This window comes from Lissotriton helveticus, chromosome 12, assembly GCF_964261635.1.
Source record: "Lissotriton helveticus chromosome 12, aLisHel1.1, whole genome shotgun sequence".
Lineage (NCBI taxonomy): Eukaryota > Metazoa > Chordata > Amphibia > Caudata > Salamandridae > Lissotriton > Lissotriton helveticus.
The window spans coordinates 87,955,838-87,983,707 of NC_136073.1; the positions used below are offsets into that span (position 1 = coordinate 87,955,838).

The 27,870-nt window shown below is 43.1% G+C and overlaps 1 protein-coding gene across 1 annotated transcript in view; it reads left to right on the top strand.

Moving 5' to 3' along the window:
• The window catches only part of LOC144798445 (extracellular calcium-sensing receptor-like), a 109,639-nt gene that overhangs the window by 10,302 nt on the left and 71,467 nt on the right, over positions 1 to 27,870 (top strand). Inside the window, exons 2-3 of the mRNA XM_078669321.1 lie at positions 15,806 to 16,097; positions 26,152 to 26,985. Coding sequence (XP_078525447.1) covers positions 15,806 to 16,097; positions 26,152 to 26,985 — 1,126 coding nt within the window. The remainder of the gene's footprint in view (positions 1 to 15,805; positions 16,098 to 26,151; positions 26,986 to 27,870) is intronic.

The window sequence follows — 27,870 nt, forward strand, 5'->3', positions numbered from 1 at the left end:
GGACGAAACTCTGCTACAGAAATCCCGGAACTTCGACGATCTACACCACTAGATGACTGAAGAATCTCCCATGGAGGAAAGGAGTTACTCCCCTGCTTAGCAGGCACCAATAAAATATTTGCTGGTCTGCATCTACGAAGCTCCCGCCGGACTCCCAGCACCAGCAGCCCGGGAAGAGGATTTCCAGATTTCCCAGTGGCCGACCCGAATCCCCACCAAAGCTGAGACCCGCAGCCCTCGCGAGTGACGTGGAACCGGAACTCCTAGACACTGTGTACATTTGCAAGTGCATCAGCTTCTCAACTTTCTTTGAGGCTGTGCTTTGGGTTACTTGTAGCCCAAGCCCCGAGCACCTTTTGCACTGAAGACTGTGGGCCTACACTCCACGAGTGTTCTGTGAGCCCGCTTCTTGCATTTCCGCTCAAGGCTCCTTTGCGATCCCTGGTCCGTCAACTGGTGGGTCCCTAGGAAGTCCACTCTGATGTTCCTTGGGCTTCCCTCCTTGCTCCAGATGTGCCCTGACTCCACACCGATGGTGAGCCCCTCGGACCTTACTGGTCTGCACCAAAAAAAGTACAATAGAAAAAAATAAATACATATATTAATTAATAAAAACATATTAATTAATTAATTATAGTTCAATTAGTCCCCGCCCTATTCCCCTAAAACACACAACCTGCTCCAAATGTTTTTTCTTTACTAATTCATTATTAATAATTAACTACCAATTAATAACTAATCAATAATTAATTGATTACCACAATTAACAATATAAAATATTAAATACATAAATATTAATTGATCAAAATTATTTATTAATTAAATAAAATGATAAAACTTCCCACCCTATTCCCCTATAAACTCACAACCCACTCCTAAAAAACAAAACAATTAACATATTTATAAGATAATTACTAATAAGTAACAACCAATTAATACCTAATTAATAATTAATTATTTACCACAATTAACAATATACAATAATAAATACACAATTATGAATTAATTATAATTAAATTACTTCCCACCCTATAAACCCACAACCCTCTCCTAAAAAACACACATTTAAATTAATTAATACAATTTAATAATCAATTAATAAAAATGTTTTTCAAATACTAATCAATAAAAATTATTGGTTTCTTTATTAAAATTAAATTACTTCCCACCCTATTCCCCTATAACCCACAACCCACTACAGAACGAAAATACGCAAAATGTATTTTACATAAAATAAATAACGTCTAAAATGTTCACACATGCATAACAAGAACAAATATACTAATGCAAAAAACATTAGATGACATACTTTTAACATGTATAATAAAATACAGAACACAAATATAAATATCTACATTATCACCCCTTCGCTTCTAGGCATTTGCCCCTCTTGTGCTAAGTCTTTTTTTGGCTATTTGGGGTAGTTTGCGCCTAGGCCCCTGTAACTTTTTGACCACATAAGGTATCCACGCCAAAGTTGTGTACTTTTTTTTCAACATCAAAGGGTATTTTAAAGGTACCCAGGGTTTGTGAATTCCCCTGGATGAGACCCGGGAATTAGCCAAAATACCGGTAATTTTCTTTTGTTGGGGGGGAGGGGTAAATGGGAAAAAAGGGCTACATATTTAAGTGTCTGGTTCTTATCCTGAAAACGGTACCAACAAAGGGGTTGTGGTGCTGAAATCATCATCTTCCCAGCTTTCATGGACACGCAGACTGTTGTCAGAAAACCAACATTTTTAACACAGTTTTGTCATTTTTCTGGGACATGACCTAACATGACCTATTTTTTTTTTTTTGTGCTTTCAACATCTTTCCAGTTAATGGTAGAAATGGGTATGAAAACAATACTGGATCCTGGACAACTATACATTTTAGAAAAGTAGAAATCGTTCTGGATTCAGCAAGGGGTCATTTGTGTACATCCTTCAAGGTTTCTATATAGAAACTAACCGTTGAATATAGGAAAAATTGAAAAGCCATTTGTGTCAACGTTTTCACGTGCAACTTCTTCTAATTATGACACCAATTTGAAAGCAATATACCGTTATATCCGCTAGACTTCTCTGGTTGTGGGGATATATAGGACTTGTAGGTTCACCAAGAACCAGACGAACCCAGAGTCAATAACTGAGCAGCGTCTTGCAATGTTTTTTTTTTATGTACCGGGCATATAGCAATTATTTTTCAAAAATATATACAGGGAAAAATGTGTGGATCTACTTTCATGATTTAATTAATCATCATTGTCTACTCGTGCTCAATGAAGCTAGATTTTTCATTTCACAGGCATGGTGAAAAAAGTAAAATGTGAGCTAGTATGTGAATGAAGAACAAAAAAGTGATAGAGGTAAAAAGGTGCAAAAATACAAATTACAGGTAGTGGAGAGTGCTACATGGGAAGATGAAAAAAAAAGGGGTGCCTTATCTAAAATGTGCAGTAAATGTCTGTCTGTCTTGTAGTGCTGCAGTTTGGAAGGAAATTATGCTGGCCAGGGATAGTGGTGTATTTTATAGTGTGTTTTGTAGGTGTGTCCCCTTGCCAAAGCACATTAGGTGTTTAGTTTTAAAATAAATCCATCCAATGGTCACAGTTTTTTTGGGGGGGTGAGTATACCACAGTGAACTGCTGTTTGTTGAGTACTGATGTGAGACCGCGAGTACAACTGTGAAGCTATAATACGGTTGGCGGTTGAACTGAAACATGGTGGCATCGTTGGACGTGCCACCGCCGAGTAGACTGCTATGGCTGTGGTTGGCTTTCACCAGCACAACTCGTTATACAGCAGACGGTAGATCACCGATGCAGTGGGGACATGAATGAAGGGGACGCTGTTCTCGGGTGGTCGAACCTCTAAACTCGTACTAAGCCCCTTAGTCTTGGGACTTGTGTCAGTTTCCATTGTCGGACAATCGGTGATGTCATCAATGATGTCATTTGAGATTTTATCAGTGATGTCATAAGTTATGTCATAGAACATGTCATGAGTGATGTAATATGTGAGGTCATAAGCAGTGTATGACTGGGGCACAAGTTATATCTCTGAGGGGTGATCTTTCAAGTGGCGGTTGAGAAAAAAGGGGGTCCCAAAATGCATTTTCCCCATTCAGTTTTTTAAATAGGAACTTTAGATGCAGTTACAACCCAAACCAATAAATGGGGTCCCTATTGACACTAAAGGGGAGAATGTCTCTTTATGGGCCCCTATAATTGCTAATGTTTCGAACCCCACAGTATCTTCTTAAATTCCTGCCTCCTGGCAGACCGCTAGTATAGTTTCAGTTATTAACAACAAGCAGGACCCTCACTGCTATAGACCCATATTATCCAGAATAGTATGGAAGAATGGGTGCAGCTAACTGGTACTCAAAAGCTGTAGAGTATGGCTTCAGAGAGAGCTAGGGACTCAAGAACAGTGTTGGAATTTCTACCTAGTTAGAGGGAAGTATAAAATCACTAAAAAAGGATTGTTCTACCTTGCTATCACAAACCTTAGCAGCGCCTTTGACCGTGTTAATTGCTCAAAACTATGGAATAATTTAGCCTAGATTACCCTGCCACAATCCTTGATAGAATTATTGCGTGCACTGCACCATGGAGTTACCATGTCAGTTAGGTACAGTACGGATGGAGAATGTATTGAAAGTTTTGTTTTATCCCAGATTGTACATTGAGTTGTGTTTTGGCCCGGATTTAATTCTCCTGTATATAAATAGTTTGAACGTTTGAACTCTTTTTTTAACATTAAAAGGGAAGGATTTGTTTTACGCCAACAAAGCTGTCCTGCTTTCATGTACAACAAAGGCATTCAAGGTCTAATAAATAATTTTGTTATGTTCGTGGGCAATCTGAATTCAGAGTGTAATGTTGCAAAAACTCACTATATGGTCTGTGGTCAACAAAATTGTGAAATCAGACCTATCTCAATTAAGAGGAAAAATATTACCAGAGTCATTTGATATTGTTATCTTGGTGTAATATTTGATTCCAGCAGTAGCAGGCTTACCTGTTTCTCTAACAGGTGCCTCCACTTTAATCACTCTGTTCGCTTCCGACTAGTATTGGCAGTAAGCCTATATAATCCTTCCTGGAAGTTCATAGACTGAAATGTAATCCAGTTTTGACTTTTTGGGCCACCGTATGGGGGTATTGTGATTGCTCCAAACTTCAGCAGGAGGAGAAACCCATTTGCAGGCATTTGTTAGGCCTAGACCCTTGTCGCCCTCAATGTTTTCTTCATGAGGAAGTGGACATGACCTATGTGGAAGATCATTTTAAGCTTGCACCACTCCTACTTTGTGTTATGGAGAAATCTGCACACCTCATTCAACCGTGATGTTATTGCTGATTGCTAGCTAGTGATTTGGGGTATAAGATCCAGTGGTTAAGCTACATCAAGAGAACTGCTGAAGCGTTGGGTAGATTTGACGTGTACATGTCAGCTCATTCAGTGGGGAAGGGGTATTGTGCTATGGTAAAGGAGCTCTTCATGAATTATGACTCTGAAGCTAGAGAGAGCAGGAAATTGGAAAAAAACAGCTCCGAAAGAATAACAAGTCCTCAAATTAGGTGGGAGAATTAAGCCCTATTTATTTATGGTTAAAAAAAATCTCTGATTAGTAATTCCAATCTAAATTTTTAACTGGCTTCATTAGACATCATCTTCGGCTTCCCAGTAGGAAAGTACAATCCCAAGCTTGTATTGGCCTGACTTTGGGATGAAATCTCACCTGGGACATTGGTCCCCTTTTCTGCAAATTTTATGAGCCTTTTAGATGTATATATATATATTACCTGTATTTAAATCACAAGGTTTTAAGCAATATAAACCTGGATGTTACTTCCTTCATATCTTATCCAGTCCAGTTGTATGCCATTTTGTGAGGAGAATCCTGAAAAATGCAATGCGTTGGAATAATACAATAGATTTCTAGCCATTGATTACGACAGTTTTTTTTAGAATGAATTTTTTAATGCATTTTGCTATTGAAGTGCCTCCCAGGGCCCCCATGGGTGTGAGGACACCGAATGGCGGCCTGGGGGCACCTATGGTGCCCCTCCGTTGATCCCTGCAACCAGTGGCAGGCACCTTGGGGTGCCGGCCACAGGGTGCAGGGATGAACTGCACCCCTGCATTTCACAATGGAGGTATGCATTTCACTCGGAATGCATGCTTCCATTGTGAAGCATACGAATGCGACCGAACAGGGTTCGGTCGCATCATGCTTGCAGGGCCGTAACTGACCACAGCAGGTCGGTCTGTTACGGCTCCTGATCGATGTCATTCGGACCTTACTTTAAACAAGGTCAAGGTGCACCACTTCAATATTTACAGAAACTGTTAACTTTGATAAGGTCAACAGAAAAAATCACATCAGTTGTTACTTGTGTTCTTTAAGAGTTCTTTTATTCAATTCAGTTGAAAAATGAAAAGCACACACAGGAGCTACAGCCGACGCGTTTCGTCCTCTTGGGACTTCTTAAGGGCAAAATGAATCATAAGATAATGTTCTTAGGTCTTCTCCCGTGGTTGTTGGGTACGTGGGTATATCCGTGACGTTCTATTATACTGAAAGGGGCATCATGTTTGACAAAGAGTTCTCAGTGGAGGAATCTGGTCTGTTAGAGCCGTTCTTGTTAATAGGCGGTGTGTATCTATTTGTAGTCACGTTCAGCCAATACACTCATAAATTGAGAGGTATTTCAATATTGTGCATGTAATTCTCATCAATGTATGGATGATAGTCCATATAGTGCTGGAACCAGAGTAGTAAGCAAGGAATGAAGTTCTGTCTGTCTATTGTTATTTGCTTGTTGTAAGGGAAATATATGTTAATCCTCCTGCTTGGGCACTCCTAATAAAGTGAGCTGAAGCATCCCCTGGTTCCTAGATCAGCATGCAATACGACGTCCTCCTCCGTCAGGTACCGGCAGTGCCCAAGCAGGAGGATTAACATATATTTCCCTTACAACAAGCAAATAACAATAGACAGACAGAACTTCATTCCTTGCTTACTACTCTGGTTCCAGCACTATATGGACTATCATCCATACATTGATGAGAATTACATGCACAATATTGAAATACCTCTCAATTTATGAGTGTATTGGCTGAACGTGACTACAAATAGATACACACCGCCTATTAACAAGAACGGCTCTAACAGACCAGATTCCTCCACTGAGAACTCTTTGTCAAACATGATGCCCCTTTCAGTATAATAGAACGTCACGTATATACCCACGTACCCAACAACCACGGGAGAAGACCTAAGAACATTATCTTATGATTCATTTTGCCCTGAAGAAGTCCCAAGAGGACGAAACGCGTCGGCTGTAGCTCCTGTGTGTGCTTTTCATTTTTCAACTGAATTGAATAAAAGAACTCTTAAAGAACACAAGTAACAACTGATGTGATTGTTTCTGTTGACCTTATCAAAGTTAACAGTTTCTGTAAATATTGAAGTGGTGCACCTTGACCTTGTTTAAAGTATTTCATAGTTCATGTTTTGAACCAACATTGTAACGGTGGGTGTTTTTTGAAGTGTGCACACATATTGTCCCATGCACTACATTGTGGGTCTAAATCAATTTTGGGAGAATATTTGACTAGGTGCTGTTCTGTTGGGAATCCTCCACCGTTGTTCTTTCTCTAAACAAGTCATTCGGACCTTAGTCTGTCCGACATTGGAATCAGCCCCTAAATGTCATGAGTGATGCCATTTAACATGTCATGAGTCATGTGATATGTGAATTCATTAGCAGTGCATGACAGTGGTGCAAGTTATAATTAGCGTCCTTAACCATACCTGGCAAATTTTAAGGATTTGAAGTTTAGTTCTGGTATGACTTTTTCACTTAACTATAATGTCGGTTTGATCTTTGTTTTTCCCAGTAAATTTCAGTTTTTTTTTTTACTTAAGCTACTTAACTATAACATCACTGTTACCATTATTTTTTTCAGAGATTTGTTCATTATATTCTGCATGTACCTTGTGTAACTATGTCTTTAGGAGTGCAGCCCAGATGCATATGACATATGGCAATATGCAGTTAGGGGCTCAGCAAAAGGCCTTGTCTCTGCATCAACTCTGTCCCAGCATCCAACCTATTGCCCACTCTAAGCAGTACATGGTTGAGTATAAAGGTGATTGGATGCAGAACTTAAAATAATTTTTTTAATGTTGTTTTACATATTTATTTTTTTAATTTCTTTTTTTTAAGTTTTAAACTACTGGTTTTCAACTTTGTATTGTTCATTTATTGAAATGTTCTTTTAAACATATCTTGTTTTTATTTATTTTTCACAATTCTTTGCATTCTTTGATAAGGTGATCTTCCATAGCCTTGACAAATATTATTTTGTTTGTTTCTTCAGAGGTTATAACCTTTAGACAGTTCCTGCTTTATGTTGGGACATTCTCTCTTTTCTCCAGGTATTGACAATGCACTTCCTCTGGTGCAATCTGTGTCCTTCTGCAATTTTGCTCCTTATGACCTCAGAATGAGCTATGATGTCGGCAGGATGCATAGCCCTCAGGTACTTTGACATCCCATTTTTTCCCATGGATTACTGGCTAGCTTCACCCCTATGAAGCACTTGGTTCCACAAGGTACATGTACATTCCTAAGCACTTATTTTTTGGGCCAGTTTGAAGTTGGAAAACCTGCCACACTACCGATTCTTTCTCAGCCTTCAGTTGTTGAGTTGATACAGATATCAATGGAATGAAGATAATGTTATCTTGTAATACTGCACCTGTGCTAGGACTAGAGGATGGAGTAGTCCAGGTCTCTCTGACACCATGATTGTGTGTGATTCTATCTACACTAAACTTCCTAATTAAAACACCATTCTGGTAATGGTGCTGAAGAAGTGTGGCTCAATGGTTAGAACGGCAGACCCTGATGCAGAGATCTGACCCAGGACCAGGGTTCAATTCCCACCTCGGAGGCTCTTGGACTCAATTTCCCCGGACCTGATAATTCTCGCCTCAGTGCCTAGTCTAATCATGGGTCCCACTCTGTGACTCTGGGCACTAGCTTGCTTAATCTCCACAACGGCCCCAGCAGCGCTTGGATGCCTGGCTTCACCTTGGGAGTGCCCAGGAGTGGACATTTCACAGGAAAGCCAGATGGGTTCCACAGCGGTATGAATACAGCGCTACGAGACCTCTGGGTAGAAGTGTGCTATATAAATACAAACACATTTACATTTACAAGAAAACCATTTCAGGCTTTTTCTGAAAGCTTCTTGCTTTTTTCGAGTGGCATTCCCTGAATGGCCAATCAGATGGCTGCTTTCAGATTTATATAGTTATTTGATGTCTTATAGGTATTGCGATACTTCCGGAGACCCATAGGGCCAAAGACGGAGTGCTGAGTCACTTCTGCAGGGCCTTTAGTTCCTTTTATGGAACCGAAAGTACATCCATGAGACCCAGAAGTTTTGCAAAAAAAGTTGTGTTGACTATGAAGGGGTCATTTCATTTTAAGTTTGAGCCTGCAGGTTTTCTCCCAGGCACAAATAACCAATATCTGTTGTAGGTTTTTTCATTTTTTTATTTCAGCATTTCTTTGTACCACAGTAAAGTACCCAGCTAGACTACATTTCATTGACTAATGTAATTGTACTGATGTATTTTGAAGCACTTTCCACCTTATTACTGTTCTTAGGAAGTGGCACTTCAGAATATTCACTTTCTTTGAATTTTCGGCTGACTTTTTAAATTTGCATAATTTCATTTGGAATCCAACGTAAATCAGACAATGGGATCTAGATAAGACTGATTAGTAAATTACAATCCTAGGGAGAACAGGATGAGCCACAACCCTTGACAGAGTCCACTGTTTGGGGCTTTTTTTCTGTTTCTGCAGTTGCAAAAAAATGACACGCAAAAAGGGTTACCTGTAATCTCTGCAACCAGGAGGTTTCCAGTCATATTAGGAATGAAAACGTATTCAGAAAATCTGGAATATTCCAGAATTTAAATATTTGTCACTCTATCAACTGAATGCAGCAAAGAGAAGACATCAAGAAGTTGAGGGCGCCTCAACATCGACTGCTTCCCACCAGAGTCTCCGGCCTAGGAATTCTGGGCCATATTATCAAGAAAGTGTGATACATTATTGCCACTTTTATCGTCAGGAAACTGCAGCTAAAGCGGCGATAATGGGCTTGATATTATGCCCTTGTGAATTCCCATAGAAGCCCAGGTTAGCTGCCAATAAAAGAGGCGATAATGTATCGTCCTTTCTTGATAATATGGCCCTCTCTTCTTACAGATAAAATGACCACCCAAACCCAAGATGTACACCCCCGGTATGTGAACACAAAGCACCAGACGGATAGATTTTATAGTGGGATTGCAGTACTTTCTATGCAACCCATCGCAAAGTCTTCTGTTGGAATTAACAAACCAACACAAATTATGATTGGCATTGGTTTGTAATCCAAAGAATTGCAAAACAGATCAATGTGCTGCTTTCCTTTACTTTGCATCAAGTGGATATTCCATGTGTAGCATATGGGGTCCCCATGCTACCAACAAGTAGGGGGGGTGGGATGCACACCATTATTCCGGTATATTACGTTCGTCCATGTTATACAATGATTGCGTGCACATTGGTTTGGTGCCATGCCCATGGCACAAATTAGTTAGCAAATCCAAGGAGTGGGGCGTCATCTCGCCCCAAACCAATAACACTGCTTTATGGCCTTAGCCGCAAATTAACTCCAATTTCGCCAATGTAATCCTAGTAATCCTTTTAATTCTCCTCAGTTATAGTGTTTCTCTTGCTTGCTGGTCTACACGTGGAATTATGTGGTATTTTTCTAAATTTCTACTGTTTCAAATGTGTCCATCTGGACCTCTTTAGGAAACACGACTGACGCACGATTCATCACAGGCAGTGTTTATTCAAAAAATCCAATGCATTTCGGGCATTACAGATGCCCTTCGTCTGGGATCACTATAAATAACAAATAAAATTCAAATCAATTATACATTCATATGCAGTTTTCACAATTACAATCATTAAATCTCACTACCATATGATTTACAACCCAGTCATCGACTCCCACCATAGACCCATACATCAGCTATACAAGTAGTCTCCTGCCTTTTCTGTCGAAAAAAACAAATCTTTCTAAATAACATTCTTGCCTTTCATTTATATAAGTCACTCTGTTTAACAAAACCACCTATTTATATCTGTTGTTATTGCTTTTTTGAAATGTTCCGACAATGTTATGCAGAGTACAAACATGGGGCCAGATTTACCAACAATTTGCATAGACTTTGCGTTACTTTTGAAATGGAAACATGGCACAAAATATTTTGGGCATATTTACTTTCCATTACAAATCAAGATTTACATTGTAAAGTTGGTCAAAGTAGTACAAAGTAGTGGTATGCACAATTTTGCACCACTAGGAGTCAAAGGTGTGTTCCATGGGTGGGGCATTGGACTCTGTGCACTTTCCCATTGCTAAACAGTGCAAAAGTGCATGTGTTCTCTCTCTAAAACATGATAGCATTGGCTGAACCACAATTGGCCCATCCAATGTACACATATATCCCTAGTAAATGGCATTACATGTGCCCAGGATCTTAAATTAAATGCTGCTAGTGCGCCTGCAGCACTGATTGTGCCAAACACTTAAGTAGCCCTTTAAACATATCACAGACCTGCTACTGCAAAGCCTGAGTGCAGTTTTACTGCCATGTCGAAGTGGCATTTAAAACCCCTTGCCGAGCCTTAAAATCCCCTTTTATCACATATGAACCCATCTTAAGATAGGCCTTAGGTAGCCCATAGGGCAGGAGGCTGTGTATTTCAAAGGTAAAATATGTACTCTGAAGTTTTGTATGTACTGGTAGTGAGAAACTCCCACATTCATTTTTCACTATCCTGAGGTCTTCCCCTCCCACAGGATAGAATTGGGGATTCTCTTATAACATTTAATACGCTGTAATTCCTCAACGATAGGAGGTAGAGAAAGAGGTCATGTTTGGTACTCATGAACTTGTAATGATAAACCCTCTTTAATGGTAAAGTCAAACCCGGTCCTAGGTTCCTTGTTTCCAGTCCAGGGAGGACCTGGCCTGGCAGTTCGGTCTGGACTGTTCCCATTGGGTGCAGGGTCAAGACTGATTTGCATATGGCTGGGTCCAAACTGGAATGGCATGGTGAGCGACAAAACGATGGATTGAGGCCCAGGTCTCTGTACTGGGGTGAATGTATGACATTGTTCTGCATTCTGTCCATCAATTGTTCTTTTTGCATTTGTCACCCCGAGTTGAACGGGTATGCCCAGACGTGGGTCTCGTGCTCTCCATGCCACTGGAGTCAAGCTATCCTTACTGATGAGGGATGAAACTTCTCATAGAGCCATGGACAACTAACCTTGAATGCTCTTGCCCACCTCCCTGCACAAACCCCAACCAAGCAAATAACAACTATGAGGGTTGGATCAGGGAATCACTGGACACGATCCTTCCTCTACGGAAATCCATTCCCAAGAGGTCACACAAATCTGCTCCTTGGTTCTCAGATTCCCTGAGAGACCTAAAACGCCTCTGCAGGAAAAAAGAGAGAGCCTGGCGACTAGACTTTCTCCCAGAAAAAAAAACCCAATACAAAGAGGCTATTAAGGCCTACAGAAATGGGGTTAGGGCGGCCCAGGCCTCCTACTTCGCAGACCAAATAATGGCAGCAAAATCAAAACCCAAGGAAATTTTCCACCTGGTCAAAAAATGCATTACCGTCAACACTGCCCCCCCAGTCCCGAAAACGCTAGAACAATGCAATGAACTTGCAGACTTCTTCCATAACAAAGTCACTCAGATCTATTCCGCCTTCCCTACAGCTGCCAACAACTCAATAACACCCAATCAGACCTCTCCGACTAATTCCCCCTCCCCAGGACAGCCAACGCTGGACCACTTCCCCCCACTAAACCTGGAGACATTGCAACAACTGGCACGCCAAGTTAAATCTGGCTCTCCCCTTGACCCTGCCCCACCAGAAATATTGCTCCAAGCAAGCCAAGCCATTCTTCCCGTGGTGCTAGAGCTCCTCAACTCATCCATATCCTCCTGCACAGTACCCAATGGATGGAAGAGAGCTATGGTACGGGCTCTGCTGAAAAAGCCCACCCTCAACCCAGAAGATCACTCCAGCTACCGCCCAATCTCACTACTTCCCTGGGTAAGCAAGGTACTGGAGAAGTACATAAATACCCAACTGACACAATTTCTAGAAAGCCATGCACTCCTTGACCCATCCCAGACAGGATTCAGGCCCAAACACGGTACTGAAACCGCCTTGCTGGCAGTCACCGAAGAGTCCCGAAGGATACTAGACCAGGGAGGATCAGTGGCAGTGATCCTCCTTGATCTAAGCGCAGCCTTCGACACGGTCAGCCATGCCACCTTGCTGAACCGTCTGCGCAACATCGGTGTCGGAGGCGATGCTCTAAGATGGCTTGATTCATTCTTGCACAATAGATCCTTCCAGATCTTTGACGGGGACACAATATCAGCCAGAAAACCCCTGAACTGTGGAGTACCGCAGGGCTCTTCACTAAGCCCCGCGCTCTTCAATGTCTATATGCAACCACTGGCTGGACTCGTCGAACCCTCGGGTATAAAAATCGTATCATATGCTGACGATACCCAGCTAGTGGTTTCAATGACTCAGGAAGGCGCCGGTCACACCTCAGGAAGTCTGACGAACTGCCTAGAGGACATTAAAAAGTGGATGACATGCTCCTCTTTGAAACTTAATGGAGACAAAACCGAGCTCATGCTCTTAGGTCCCGCATCACCCACGTCACTTCCCTCCATGTGGCCTGGGCGTCTGGGCACCCCTCCCACTCCCAAAGAAAGTGTAAAAAGCTTAGGAGTATGGCTGGACAAAAACCTCTCCTTCTCCACCCAGGCTACAAAACTATCCGCCATCTGTTTTGGCTTACTCAGAACTCTAAGGAAAGTCCTCCCCCTCCTCCCAATGGAAGCCAAACAAGTGGCAGTTCAGGGCCTGATTCAGTCCCGGCTGGATTCAAACAACGCCCTGTATGTGGGAGCCCCTGAGACGTCCATGCGAAAGCTACAGGTGGTCCAGAACTGCGCAGCCCGCGCCCTGCTACAGATTCCAAGGACACAGTCTGCTAAACCCGCACTGAGCAGCCTACACTGGCTCCCAGTGAGACAGAGAGTGGCTTTCAAGGCACTATGTATTGCCCACCGAGCTTTCTGGAAGTCAGGTCCAGCGATCATTAACAAACTGGTCACTCAATACCACCCTAATAGACCCCTTCGGTCCACGGAGGCTTTTCTGGCCGTAGTCCAAAGAGTACGGAGAGCTAGGACCGGAGGAAGGATGTTTTCCTTAAAGGCCGCTAAAATGTGGAACTCACTCCCACTACAAATCCGGTCCAACCCTAACCTACTCTCATTCCGCAAACAATTGAAAACCTTTCTGTTTGCCAGGCCCACTTAAATCTCAGTCTCCGCCACCCTCAGCTCGGCTATCCATGCTCTAGCGCTTGGACGCCCATTTGGGCAGCAATCGCGCTTTACAAATCACAATACAATACAATACAATACAATGAAAGACTGAAACTGGTCCTAGGATTCTTGTTTCCAGTCCAGGGAGTACCTGGACTGGCAGCTCGGGCTGGACTGATCCCATGGGGCACAAGGTTAAGACTGATTTGCAAATGGCTTGGTTCAAATTTGAATGCTATGGTGAGCAAAACAACGATGGATTTAGGCCCAGATCTATGTACTGGGGTGAATGTATGACATTGTTCTGCATTCTGTACATCAATTGTTCTTTTTGCATTTGTCACCCCAAGTGGGACGGGTATGCCCAGACGTCGGTCCTGTGCTCTCCATGCCACTGGAGTCAAGCATCCTGGCTGATGAGGGCTGAAAGCCCGAAACCGGTCCTAGGATGTTTCTTTCCAGTCTAAGGAGGACCTGGCCTGGCAGTTCGGGCTGGACTGTTCCAATGGGGCACAGGGTCAAGACTGATTTACATATGGCTGGGTCCAAACTGGAATGGCATGGTGAGCAAAACAACGATGGATATTGGCCCAGATCTCTGTACTGGGGTGCATGTATGAAATTTTTCTGCATTCTGTTAATCAATTGTTCTTTTTGCATTTCTCACCCAGAGTGGGACGGGTATGCCCAGACGTGGGTCCCATGCTCTCCATGCCACTGGAGTCAAGCTATCCTGGCTGATGAGGGCTGAAAGCCTGAGGTCGGTCCTAGGATGCTTGTTTCCAGTCCAGGGAGGAACTGGTCTGGCAGTTCGGGCTGGACGGTTCCCATTGGACACAGGTTCAAGACTGTTTGCATATGGCTGGGTCCAAACTAGACTGGCATGGTGAGCAAAAAAAACCGATGGATTTAGGCCCAGAGCTCTATTCTGGGGTGAATGTATGACATTGTTCTGCATTCTGTCCATCAATTGTTCTTTTTGCATTTGTCACCCCGAGTGGGACGGGTATGCCCAGATGTGGGTCCCGTGCTCTCCATGCCACTGGAGTCAAGCTATCCTGGCTGATGAGGGTTGAAAGCCTGAAATCGGTCTTAGGATGCCTGTTTCCAGTCTGGGGAGGACCTGGCCTGGCAGTTCAGTATGGACTGTTCCCATGGGGCACTGTGTCAAGACTGATTTGCATATGGCTGAGTCCAAATTGAAATGGCATGGTGAGCAAAACAACGATGGATTTAGTCCCAGATCTCTGTACTGAGGTGAATGTATGACATTGTTCTGCATTCTGTCCATCAATTGTTCTTTTTGCAGTGCCCATGTGCAGCATCTGTAGGCCGCAGGGCCCATGAGCAGTCAACCCTTTCAGCACAATGCTTTTGGCTATGCCGGTGGTAGGTTGGCCGCAGGCTCTCCGGGAGCAGCCAACCCCCTATGTGCTTGGTCTTTGGCCATGTCCAATGGTGGGTTGGCCGCAGATTCTGGCCTTGTGGATTCCTGCCCAGCTATTGCTTCCATCTTTGTCCCACTGAAGAGAATTGTGAGAACCAGAAAAGTGAATAATTTGAATTATAAAACATTGAACCCGGGGCAAGCTGACAAATCTATCTAACCCTCGAAACAACTTCAGCAGCTAGAGCTTTGATCTGCTCACAGCTTTTAGTGCTAAAACTAATGGCTTCAGCTGAAACTTGATGACAAGAATCTAACTTCAAGAGGTCCTGGCCAGTCATAGCTTAGGACCGTGTCACACTGACAGTTTTTGACTTCCATTTCAGAGTCTAGGTCAAAAATTCAAAACTTTAACTGGGATATCAAGATTACCCCCTTGGTGTATGTAACATCTGCCTAATTATAGTTTCCTTAAATGACTTCTAGGTCTTAGTCAGTGGATAACGTTTTTTTCAATGGTGCTTTACTTCTACTTAGTGTGTTTTGCCTTAAAAAAGTAAACCTTCATATCTCTGGTTCTCTTTAACCAATTGTAATGATCTTAGTGTCCTTATGTCATTCACATTTCCACTATTGTTTTAAACTATTTTGGGAATGTTATTGTGCTGTGTTCTTCATTTTAAAAGTGCTTGAACGTAACACCTATATCTCTGGGATATCCTGCTGCTTTTTCTCTAGCTACCCTGGGATGGGCAGAGATTCTCTATGAAGTGTGCTTTAGCCTAACAATATTGAACTCATGAAGTTGACAGAGGCCACCCATTCCCAATTTAAGAATCCGATAGTCTGACAATCATGGACAATGTTGGAAAAATACTACTCATTTTTCTCCTTATGTTTCAGGTTTCTGACTACATCTCTCTCTTGGTACCAAGCCATGGCTTTTGCCATTGAGGAGGTTAACATGAAAACCAATCTCCTACCCAACATTACCATGGGCTTCCGGATCCATGACTCCTGCATGGTCTTAGAGCGATCGCTCGAGGGAACTCTATGGATGCTGACAGGGGAAGAAGTACCAACACCAAACTACCTGTGCTGGAAGAATCACCCAACTCTAGCCATTGTAGGAGATGCTACATCAACAGTTTCAATTCTTATGTCACGAATATTGAGTCTCTACAAGCACACCCAGGTAAGACCTTCCAATGATCATGGATCTATCAAACAGATTTAAGATAACAGAGCTGCATTTTAGAGTTGGAGTGTGTAATTCTTTCTTTTCACCCGAGGAACTGCACACTGTGCAGAGCATTTGTACTTTTTAAAGTAGGGAAGTAGTGTCTTGTATCTAAAAATTAATCTTTCTCCCCACAAAAACATTTTGTGGAAGACATTTTTAAAAATTGTTGTGAAATTGTCATGTAAAAAGTTGAATTGCAAGATTTTCATTGGAAAAACTGTTCTTATTTTTCTTTTGAACTTCTCAAACTTTTTTAACACTATCTGTAGAATTATAAAAAAAACAATTCTGAGTTCTAGTTCTGAGTTCTGGTTCAAGTTTTGGATTGGCAGGAGCTGGGGATGTGCATTCACTCTGGACAGTGACAAGGGGGCATTTGAGAGGTGTCCTGCCTTCCCTGGGTTACTTGTCCCCTGGCTGAATAGACTTTTCAGCATTAAGAGTGGTGGAAGGAGCTTTCCCTGGCACCCGAATAGACTGTGTCTGCTCTGCACAAAGCTGTCTCCACCTCCTGTAGTGAAGCTGGACTAGGAAGGACAGAACTAGTTTTACTGACAAGAGAGACTTGCTTCCTAAAACCTAAAAGGGAAAAGTAGTATCAATATTGGGGCCCTGACCCCATAACCTTAGAACTCATAGAGCTAGCGAATATGTGAGGAGGAACTACCACTTTACTGTGGGCTTTGCTGTGCTGGCCTGCAGTGACAGCTTCTGGCTTGAGAAGTGAAAGGACCGGACTGGACTTTCTGCAACTTATTTTCCTGAGTTTTTCCAAGGGGTGGAGTCAGGAACAGTAAATACTTCAAGATCTTCTGCTACCAGCACTGGGAACTGTATGTTTTATGCTGCAACAGAAGAAAAAGCAACCCAATGCCATCAATAACACTGCTGCCAGCTTTGTGGCCTGTTGGCACAGCACAGCGCACCGCCCCACTTCACACACAACCCTGGTCTCACCTATGGCGATGCCGCCACCGAGCCGCTTCTTGCACGATGACCTGAGGGCACAGCACTTCGCACCACCACATTTCACATCACTGCCCTGGTATTCCCGATAAAACACACAAGATGATGGACGAAATGTTGCACATTGGCAAAACATTCACCCCCAGTCAAAGATCTGGGTTTAATCCATCCTTATTTTGCTCACCACGGCACCCCAGTTCAGACATGGCCATATGCAAATCAGTCTTGACCCTGTGCCTCATGGGAACAGCCCAGCCCGAACTGCCAAGCCATGTCTCCCCTGGACCTGAATCAAGCATCCTAGGACCGGTTACTGGCTATCAGCCGTCATCAGCCAGGATAGCTTGACTCCAGTGGCGTAGTGAGCATGGGACCCACATCTGGGCATACCCTTCCCACATAGGGCAAACAGCAAAATGCACAAGATGATAGACGGAATGTTGCACATTGGCAAAACATTCACCCCCAGTCACAGATCTGGGTTTAATCCATTGTTATTTTGCTCACCATGCCACCCCAGTTCAGACATGGCCATCTGCAAATCAGTCTTGACCCTGTGCCTCATGGGAACAATCCAGCCCGAACTGCCAAGCCATGTCTTCCCTGGACCGGAATCAAGCATCCTAGGACCGGTTTCTGGCTATCAGCCGTCATCAGCCAGGAAAGCTTGAATCCAGTGGCGTAGTGAGCACGAGACCCATGTCTAGGCATACCCTTTCCACATAGGGCGAACAGCAAAACACACAAGATGATGGACGGAATGTTGCACATTGGCAAAACATTCACCCTCAGTCACAGATCTGGGTTCAATCCATTGTTATTTTGCTCACCATGCCACCCCAGTTCAGACATGGCCATCTGCAAATCAGTCTTGACCCTGTGCCTCATGGGAACAATCCAGCCCGAACTGCCAAGCCATGTCTTCCCTGGACAGGAATCAAGCATCCTAGGACCGGTTTCTGGCTTATCAGCCATCATCAGCCAGGATAGCTTGACTCTAGTGGGTTAGAGAGCACAGGAGCCCAGTCTGGGCATACCCTCCCGCACAGATCGGGGTTTAATCCATCGTTATTTTGTTCACCACACTACCCCAGTTCAGACATGGCCATATGCAAATCAGTCTGACCCTGTGCCTCATGGGAACAGCCCAGCCCGAACTGCCAAGCCATGTCTTCCCTGGAACGGAAACAAGCATCCTGGGACCGGTTTCTGGCTAATCAGCCGTCATCAGCCATGCTAGCTTGAATCCAGTGGCAAAGTGAGCAAGGGACCCACGTCTGAGCATACCTTGCCAACTCATCGTGATGAACTAAAAATCTAAGGATATTTGAAATAAAAATTACATTCTAAGGAATCTTCAACAAAATTGTTTATGGACTGTTTTTTCAAACATTACAATTCCGTGTGCATTTGGGGACGTTATTCACTTCTAGGATAACGCTACTAGACGGAACAGGAGCCACCCCCATTCAACTAACAACCCAGTTTCTTACAGTTCGGGTTTGGCCCATTCTGTAATCGGGATGTATCCCTACACCTAAATGCTCAACATTTGTGCAGGTCCATTAAAAGTCAGATTGGGGGATTTACACTCCAACTCCCTTTCCTCAGGAGGGCAAAAGCACACTAGGGGCTAGTGATAAATTACATAACACAATAATGGTTTTGAACCAGCTCATTCTGGTATTGGGCAGCATGGCCACCACTATATCCTAAACAGTCTATCTGACACTCCTGAGAGACAGATTGTGGGATTTACTCCTAATCTTACCTCGGAAGCAGCCAAAAAGCTAAGTAGACACCAGCAGCATATTAGAAAAATAGAATGGGGTGAACGCCAGGCCCTCCTATCATTGTGCCACACCAAAGGGGTGGTGACTGACATGTCCAGGCATAAGGGCACATGCTTCATCCTTGAAGTCCACACAGTCTTTCAGTTCTTCTGGAGCATCCCATCTGAGTACTGCAGCCATCCCAATGCTAATCCCGAGGAAACCTTTGGGTGTAGTTTGACATAGACGATGACAGAGAAGGGATAACACCTACCTTGCTGCCTCTCTTGTGTAGCAGAAAGGCTATCTTGCTGGGGGAAAGGACTCAATGCCAAGGCATATGCCTCACACCGTTTCCTTTTAAGACACCAACCCCTTTTCTATAGGTTTCTGGCCTCATGGGACAAGATGATAGGATGTAAACCCTCCAATTGTCCACTTAAGAAGTCAAAACAGCCTCCTGGTGCTAGGGGTGGAGGCTTCAATCTAGTGCCTTAATGGGTAAGACCTGCACCACATTGTAGTATTCATAACTACTGGCCAGATGGGCTTACCGGCCCCCCCACCCTGGTATGGGATATTAATGGGATAACACCCAATCTTCTCACCCAGGAAAAAGATAATCAAGTGAGTCAGATGGGGTGCTTGACTGTCTTTGCATTGGGCTTCTCTCTAGTGCACCAGACAGTATTTTATACAGGGCCACAATTGATTGTTTATACCCTCTGCCACCCCATATGTCAAATCTAAACCATGCGAAAAGCTAATGTCCTCTCATTTACTATGAGGAATGGTTTCAGTATTGGGTTTCTGGGTCAGTCAGCACCCTGAAACCACGATACCAGGGAAATCCAAAGCGGAGTACCTTACATGGATACCCTCAGGTTTTCACACCCAGGAATCCTGCAAATGTTAAGAATATGTATAAAACCCCTGATTTCCTCTTTGTTTCCACAAAGATTGACTTCATCATTTACCCCAGGGTTGTCTGGCATCCAAGGAACCCCATCAACCCCAGTCAGTTATGAAACCTAAACATCTTGGGCATTTGAGATTGGTGTGGCTTGCATGGATCTCAGCAACATTTCTTAAGCAGAATGTCCTGCAAAAATTAAAGAATTAGTACAAAAACATTAATTTTCCCATATTTATGTGACAGATGTCTCAGGCAGTTGCTGCCAGCACTAAGGTCTTTCCATACTGCCTCCTCACTCTTCTCTGCTGAAAATGCAACCCCCTTGCGTAAGTGGACCTATCACACATCATAGAAAGGGGCCTAAACTCTAATCATGAGAGGACGACATAGACATGACATGGTTCAAATTGTGACCAGTTCATGTTGTAGGCAATATGCCCACCACACAGTTAGTAGAAGTTGAGAAATCCTGATAAGTTGGACTATTGTCAATTCTCAAAAACTCTAGAAATCCCTTGTTACAGAAACTTGATAACAATCTGAGTTTGATGTTTGAATCACATTATGTGTAAGAAAAAGAAGTGGGATCCATGTAAGTCACATGACCTAGGACTTCTCTTGAGGTTGACATGTTGCTCTGGGTGCCAGTCGACCTTGGACCGTAGCTACCAACAGCTCCAGAAAGCATTAAATTCAATGGAAAAATCTTGATGTCTCTATGCTGTATTTTGTGCCTTTCATGTCATGGGTGACAGGCTTACTCAAATAAGTGGGATATCATTTTCAAGATAAGTTTGGCAGCAAAGAATAGTAGAACATTTCTTAAATCCCAATGAATGTCTCACTATTTTACCTTTGAAATGTAAGTCAGTGTGAAAGAATGGAGATTTTTTGCAAAATGCCCTTCGAATCACATTAGATCCTTGTTGACTCCAAATTCAGAGTAGTACAAATAACCACCATTTCTAAACAAAGACCCTTTGGCACAAACACTTAAAAAATACATAGCTTTTCTTCATACCCATTTTTACAATCATAAAATGTTACCTTATGAACTAAAGCATGGTCGGTACGCAATGAGAAATCATTAAAAAAACAAAGACTCTGTTTCACTGTAACCAGGTGTGTTTAATGGATGCACAAACTGTGGCTGGGAAAAGCCAAATCACTTTAGGGGCTAATAAGATAGATATTACTTTTAAAAGTTGAACTACTTGATTTGACCTGTTTGCTTGTGCCGGTCAATCAGCTCGACCATGGCTTCCTTCAGCGGGACCTTGGTGTTACTTGTCCAAAGCCTTATCCAGAATAAAAGAGCCCTGAGAATGGCAAGTGTGCAATAGGTTTTATGCCAAGGTCTAGTCTTAGCGGCAGGAGTGGGGTGTTCACTGCCAGGTTCATGTTGGCTCTAATAAATTTATTTTCAGTAAAGGTTAGGTCCGTCAGATATTCCAACCCCCGTGGCTCGACCCGATATTGAGCCGCTCCTAGACATTTTGCCCTATGCAGTTCTAGAATAGGTGAAACGGGAAGGTAGGGGGAGGCCCTAGCCCTACGTACTATGGCACAATCAACATGCTGGAGGGTCAAAGTGCTCTCTACCAGCTGCTGATTCCATGCCAGCCTATCGCTAATGTGAACTCACAGGTAATCAAAGGACTTTACTTGCTCCAAAACTTGGGTGCCCAGCGCGAGTTTGCCCTGGCTAGATTTATAGGGATTGAAGGACATATATTTAGGAGCAGTTTATTTCTAAGCCCTTTTCTTTGCAGACTTTAGCGAATTTATTCAAGAGGTTTTGGATTCCTCAAGGTGTTCTAGAAATAAGCAGTGTATCGTCTGCAAACAGCAGACATGGCACTACAATGACTGCCAATTTCGGGGGGTCACCACCACAATTATAGAGTTCACCAATTAGACCATTAATATGGAGGGTAAATAATGTCGGGGCAAGGACACAACCTTGGCGCATACCTTTCCGCACCAGTATGTTATTGGTCAGGCTGCCATTGGAATTCCACCTAACCTTAGCGTAGGTGTTGTGGTGTAGCCGAATCAGGATTCTAAGTATAGAAGGTGGTAGTCCTAATTCTCTCAAAGCTAGCCAAAGTTAGGACCAGTCTATAGAGTCAAAGGCCGTTTTTAAGTCCACAAGCACCACATATAAATGACCTCCTCTGATGGTAACTTCCTTCCATATTAACAGGAGGAATCTATAGACTTGGTCAGTGCTGCTTGTGGCGGCCGTAAATCCTGCCTGTAAGTCAGACAAAACATTATTTTCCTCAGTCCAATTGTGGATTCTGGTCAAAATGATTTTGCAAAAGATTTTTGGGGAAACGTCTATTAAGCTGATGGCCCTGTGTCCCCCTTTTTGTGGATGGGAATAATTTTGGCGCCCGCCAGGTTTCCGGAATGGCTCCCCCAAGCAAGATGGTGTTAAAGACTTTTTGGAGCAGGGGGCCCCATACAATGGGTTCTGCTTTGAACAGGTCACCCGGGAGCTTATCTAAGAACAGGGCTTTCCCACTCTGCAACAAATTTATGGCCAAGATGGTTTTGTCCACTGTTATATTGTCTCCATCAGATATTTCAAAATCCTGAAGGTTCATATATGTGCCTGGGTCGTAAAGTAGCCCCTGGCCTGCAAATAGATCCTCAAAATATTCCTCCCACACATGGGACTGGTTGTGGAAATCTGTTTCCGTTTCTTGGTTTGGTGACCCCTGCAACAGAAGGTCCCAAAAGAGTTGGCTGTTCTTAGGTTTCACAGCATCTAAGAGCATGCTCCACTTTTTGGACTCCCAGTTCCTTTTTGCCTTATTTTGTGCCAATATATATGACTTTCTGCAGCTTTTTACAACAATAGGAGACTTCCATTTCACTGCATCAAATAAGTAATCCCTGGCTTTTTTACAGGCTTCATTAAACCAAGAGGCTGTTTTTCGCTTTTGTCTGGTACAATGTTTGTAAAAAAGAGGTCTTATATTTGAGATCAGTTTTAAAAAAGTGGTATTAACAATTTCTGACCCTATGGTAGGGGTACTCAAGTCTATTAGGGTCTGCTCCACCTCTGTGTATATTTTGGGGAATGCAGTTGGATCAGCTAAAATAAGGGGCCACTTAACTCTTCTGTTGTTGTTTGTAGTAATGACCGGAGTGCTTTCACTCCTGAGGAGACCATACAATGAGGCTAGACCAGTCAACGTGAGAGACAGGGCGTTGTGATTGTTGTCTTCCCGGATTAAAATAGCCATGTCTTTAACACCAGACCAAAGATCGAGATCAACAAGAATATAGTAGATCCGAGTCTTAGAGGACCACTCTTAAATGTATGACACGCTCCTTTATTGGAGTGTGTCTGGCCATTACAGGCTCTGACCCCATATGCCATAGTGAGTGACAAAACTTGTTGATCCACTCTAGTGCATTTCTTCATAAGTGGTATCTGAAGTTTAGCAGTCTCCCTGGCCATGTCCTCATCTGAAATAAGATCCTGTATGTAATCAAATGGTTCAAAAGTTGTTTTTAAATCTCAGGCGATTATCAGTCGTGACTCCCCGGGGCTGAATCAAGATAATTAGTCAGAGTTGTTAATGTCCCTGGGTGTCTATGGGGGCTAATCATCTGGTGATAGATGTTAAAAAGTCTAACTTGCACATTCTCCTTGCCCAGTGATAGTTCTAGCCCAAGTATTTCATCTGAATCAAGATTTAAAACCTTAATTTTAAATCCCAGAGAGTTTTTGACCCAGATTAAGAGGCCACCTGCTGGACGACTAGCTGCCGGCTGTTTAGCTTCAATACTATATGTGGTAAAGACTACCCTATGGACACGTCCAACTGCCCAGGTTTCCTGCAGAAGGCAAAAATGAAACCCATCCATTAGCTTACACCAATCAGGGTCGGTTATCTTGGACTTTATACCGGTTACATTCCAGGATAAGATTTTCAAGTCCTGAGATTTGACTAAGGATTCCTGTGTAAGCCCAATGGTGTTGGTGACCCCCGGCACTTGTTGTGAATGGAGATAAATACTATTTGTTGCAGGTTCACTTAAATCAGGATCACTGCTAGTGCATGGCAAGGATATGGCAATGGACTGCATAGCAGATATATCTTCTGCAAGGGATGAGGCTGCTCTTTATAGTCAATTTTGAGAATCTAGAGTACTCAGGAGATGATACTTGTTTCTAGTTTCCAAAGGGGGGGCCTCCTGGTGTATGGGAGTCGTTACATTGGCCATACCATTGGCCAGGGTGTTCCTCTCACTATTTTCAAAGTGACTGTAAAAGAAGCCAAGTGGCAAACTGGCGATCGCTTTGCCCAGCCTCTGGTTATTTAAGTGAGACCCCCATCCCAGCAGCCAACTAGCAATAATTGGGGATCTGCAGTTTATTACAATGCAGTCTCTAGGAAATTACTTGCATAACGGCCCCACCCACCTGACTCATCTCACAAATAAAATATCATGGTAGTCTGAGTTTACATTTTTTTTATTCTTTTGAAGCCAGTAGCAGGTTTTATTCTTTAGTTGAGACTGTGACTCAATTAGATTTTCCTGCAGAGTGGGAACATTGGTGAGAATGGCTACATAGGGACAGCACAGTGGTGGGAGATGTAGGGTCACTTTACTGTCACGAATAATTGGGCCATTTATGTGGGGCAGTAGTGGGGGTGTTAATTGGTTTGTACATATATCATTCCCAGTAATAACTGTGGATGACTGTGGATGACGGACCAGGCTTATTTTTACTTGAGAGCATGCCTATATTTGCCACTTGACAAGTGCTAGCAGACCCTGGGTGCTTCTGTTCTACTGTGTTGGCTGGTTTCCTAGGGACAGCATTATCCACAGGACAGGGTGGTTGAGTGTGGCGTGTGGCTTATGACCCCTCATGTTGCTTTAGAGTCCTCCGTGGAGCAGAACCTCAATCCAGTGAATTCAGTTTTGCCCCTGCCCCTGTAATTAAATCCCTAACCATAGTATGCATAAGTGTCACAATAGACTCTAATTTATCCAATCTAGCTAAGATTGGTAAAAAATATCTAGACATTGTCTCTTCTATCAGGGATATTAACGCCACAGTCATTTCCTGAGGAATAGCTACTGGCTGAGTTGGTGATGACAAGTTAGTGCCATTCGGGGTAGCTGGTCCTTGCAAGGGTGACGCCGGAGCTTCTGGGCATGTAACCTGAGACTGTTTCTTTGACCTGACTCGTGTGTACTTTGTGGGCTCCGTATGTTTTATTGTTTTCTTCCTATTTCCTGCCATATCTCATACTGGCAATATTAGAGGTTTTGTGCAGCGCTGCTTGCGGGAGATGGAGCCAGAAAGCTACTCATGGGTGCGGAATTTGTTTGGCTAAGATCAATCATTTGAGCGGCGGGGGCATCCATCAAGTCTGGGTCGCCTCCTCCCACTGATAGCCGCTGTTCGGCAACCTCAATCTCCATGTCAATAGCCTTTGCCGCTCGCAATGGAAAGCAGTCAAGTGTAGAGTTACGGTGGCCAAGAGACCTGGCCCCACCCCGCCTCTTCCTGCCGCTGATGGCGCCGATGGGCCAACCCTCGGCCCAGGCTTGCCCCAGGCACGGCCCGGGCATGACCCCACGCACGTCCCCCGCTGCGTTAGCCCGCTCTCCTCTTTAGGTGCCTCCAGGCAGGATGAAAAGTGGGGGATGGGACATGTAGTCCTGGCCACCTCTATCCCAAGAGTCTTGCAGGCAACAGGCACAGCTGTAAAACGGGCTTCCCGCCCTGCGGGAGCCTTCTCTTCTTTTTAAGCACCTCCAGGCGCTGGCAGGATGACGGTGGTGGCAACGGCTGCAGCGGGGATGGGACAGGTTGTCCTGGGCACCTCTACCCCCAAAGTCCTGCATTCAACAGGCGCAGCAGTAACACGGGTTTCAGTTGAATATGGAGGTTTAGGAATCAATATTCCAACCAATGATATTTAAAATAAACATGTAGGTGTATTTGTAACATTCTTTTCAGAATGAGTGAACATACACTTCCCTAACTGTAATGAAAATATCAGTGGAGCTTGACCAAACAATATTTCTGTTCTTTACCTAACATTGGAAATTGGTTTTAAGGTGAACAGCTTTCAATTTGGAACCAGCATCCAAAAAATCAAGGAGACAATTGTCAAAATAGTACTCACTGAATGGAAAAGAACACAGGTGGCTATGTCTTTGATAATGTTTAATGATAATAACTTAAAACAATATAAATGCATCTCCTGTTCCTACCTCCTGACACCTTCACCTCCATCTCTGCCACTGTAAAAGCTCAATTATTTGAATTTGTCCTATGGAATAACCATTTGGCCAAATGTGTTTTTTACAGATCAGTTATTCTGCTTCAAGTCCACTCCTAAGTGACCACAATGAATTCCCATCCTTCTTCCGAACTGTTCCCAGCGATGACTATCAGTCCCGTGGACTTGCCCAATTGGTATTGTACTTTGAATGGACTTGGGTGGGCCTGTTGGCAGATGATGATGACTATGGCCAACAAGGAATACAACTTGTACAGGAAGAGCTTATCAATGCTGGGGCTTGTGTAGCTTTCTCTGAGACGATTATCACAAGTCGGGCTGACAAGAACGCTTTTCACATTGTTCAGGTCATCAAGAAATCAACCACCAATGCTATTGTCATCTTCTCTAATGCTGCCAGTTTGGCTGAGGTTCTAGATGAGATGATGAAACAGAATGTCACCGGGAAGGTTTTGATTGCCACTGAGGGTTGGTCAACATCTGGATTTATGTTTATGGAAAAATATTCAGAAATTCTCAGTGGCACCATTGGTTTTGAAATCTACAGTGGCGAAATGCCAGGGTTTGTAGAGTATCTTACCAGCCTACACCCTTTAAGAAATACAGATGATCTGTTTCTCCAAGAGTTCTGGGAAGAAACGTTTGGCTGTAAGCTTCACTATGGCAAGGGACAATCTATGGAAGTTTACAGCAATGACACTCTAATGTGCACTGGTGCGGAGAAGTTGCAAAGGCTCCATGTAAACCCCACTGGTATCACCAGTTTTAGCTATCCTTACAAAATCTACACTGCAGTTTATGCTATTGCACAGTCTTTACATGATCTGAGTATCTGTAAAATGGATGCCACACCCTTTGATCAGAGGACCTGTGCAGATATCATGGGTTTACAGCCATGGAAGGTACGAACCATACATGAGTGTCATTGAAAAAGCTCTGAGGTTTAAATGTAATTGCTGAACCTAATGGAACGATGCCTTTATTAGCTGATAATCATTCTGACTTAATGAATGGAGTTTATACAGTTACCTGTAAAAAGTGGCATTTGTATGTGTAACTGATGTTTTTATATATGACCCAAGTGTATGATGCACAAGGGAAATTCAAAAAACTTTAAAAAGTTCATGAATTTTCAAAGTTAGGGGCACTTTATGCACCATTCATTGTTTACATGTGCTAAAATTGGCATGTGTTGCATTTATTGGAATAACTGGAGTCATATAAGATATAGTTTGCAAAAAATACAATGTTTTAATTTTCCTCCAACGATAGCATGTCATATTTTGATTCTATACTTAAAATATGTTTTACTGTATTTTAGAACCCTCTATTGGATTATTCGTAGAACTGTTCCTGCAAAGTAGAGATTGCAAAATGGGGTTTCCACAATTGATTTACAATTTTATGTACATTTCGGTTCGATGGTAGGGTTGCGTACACAGTGTACTTCACTGTGTTAACTTTATGCCCTTCTACCTCGTTTGTGCCTGCTTTTTGATTGTTTAATCATCAGTGCAATCTCCTTTCTCAAAGTTCATGCCACAGTCCAAAATGCTGACAAAATTGTTGCATTTTTTTTTTTTTGGGAAACATTCAATTTTTAAACTTAAAGAAGGTTTAGATAGGCAGTGACTCACTTTTACTGAGCCTCACCAGCCTCCAAGGTGTACTGCTTACGGTGCAAGTTGAGAATTATTTAACTGTAGACCAGTGTGTCCCTGGTGGGTTTAAATAGAGAGAACAGAGATTAAACAAGGCGTGCTGGGAAGACTTGTTGGTTATTAATG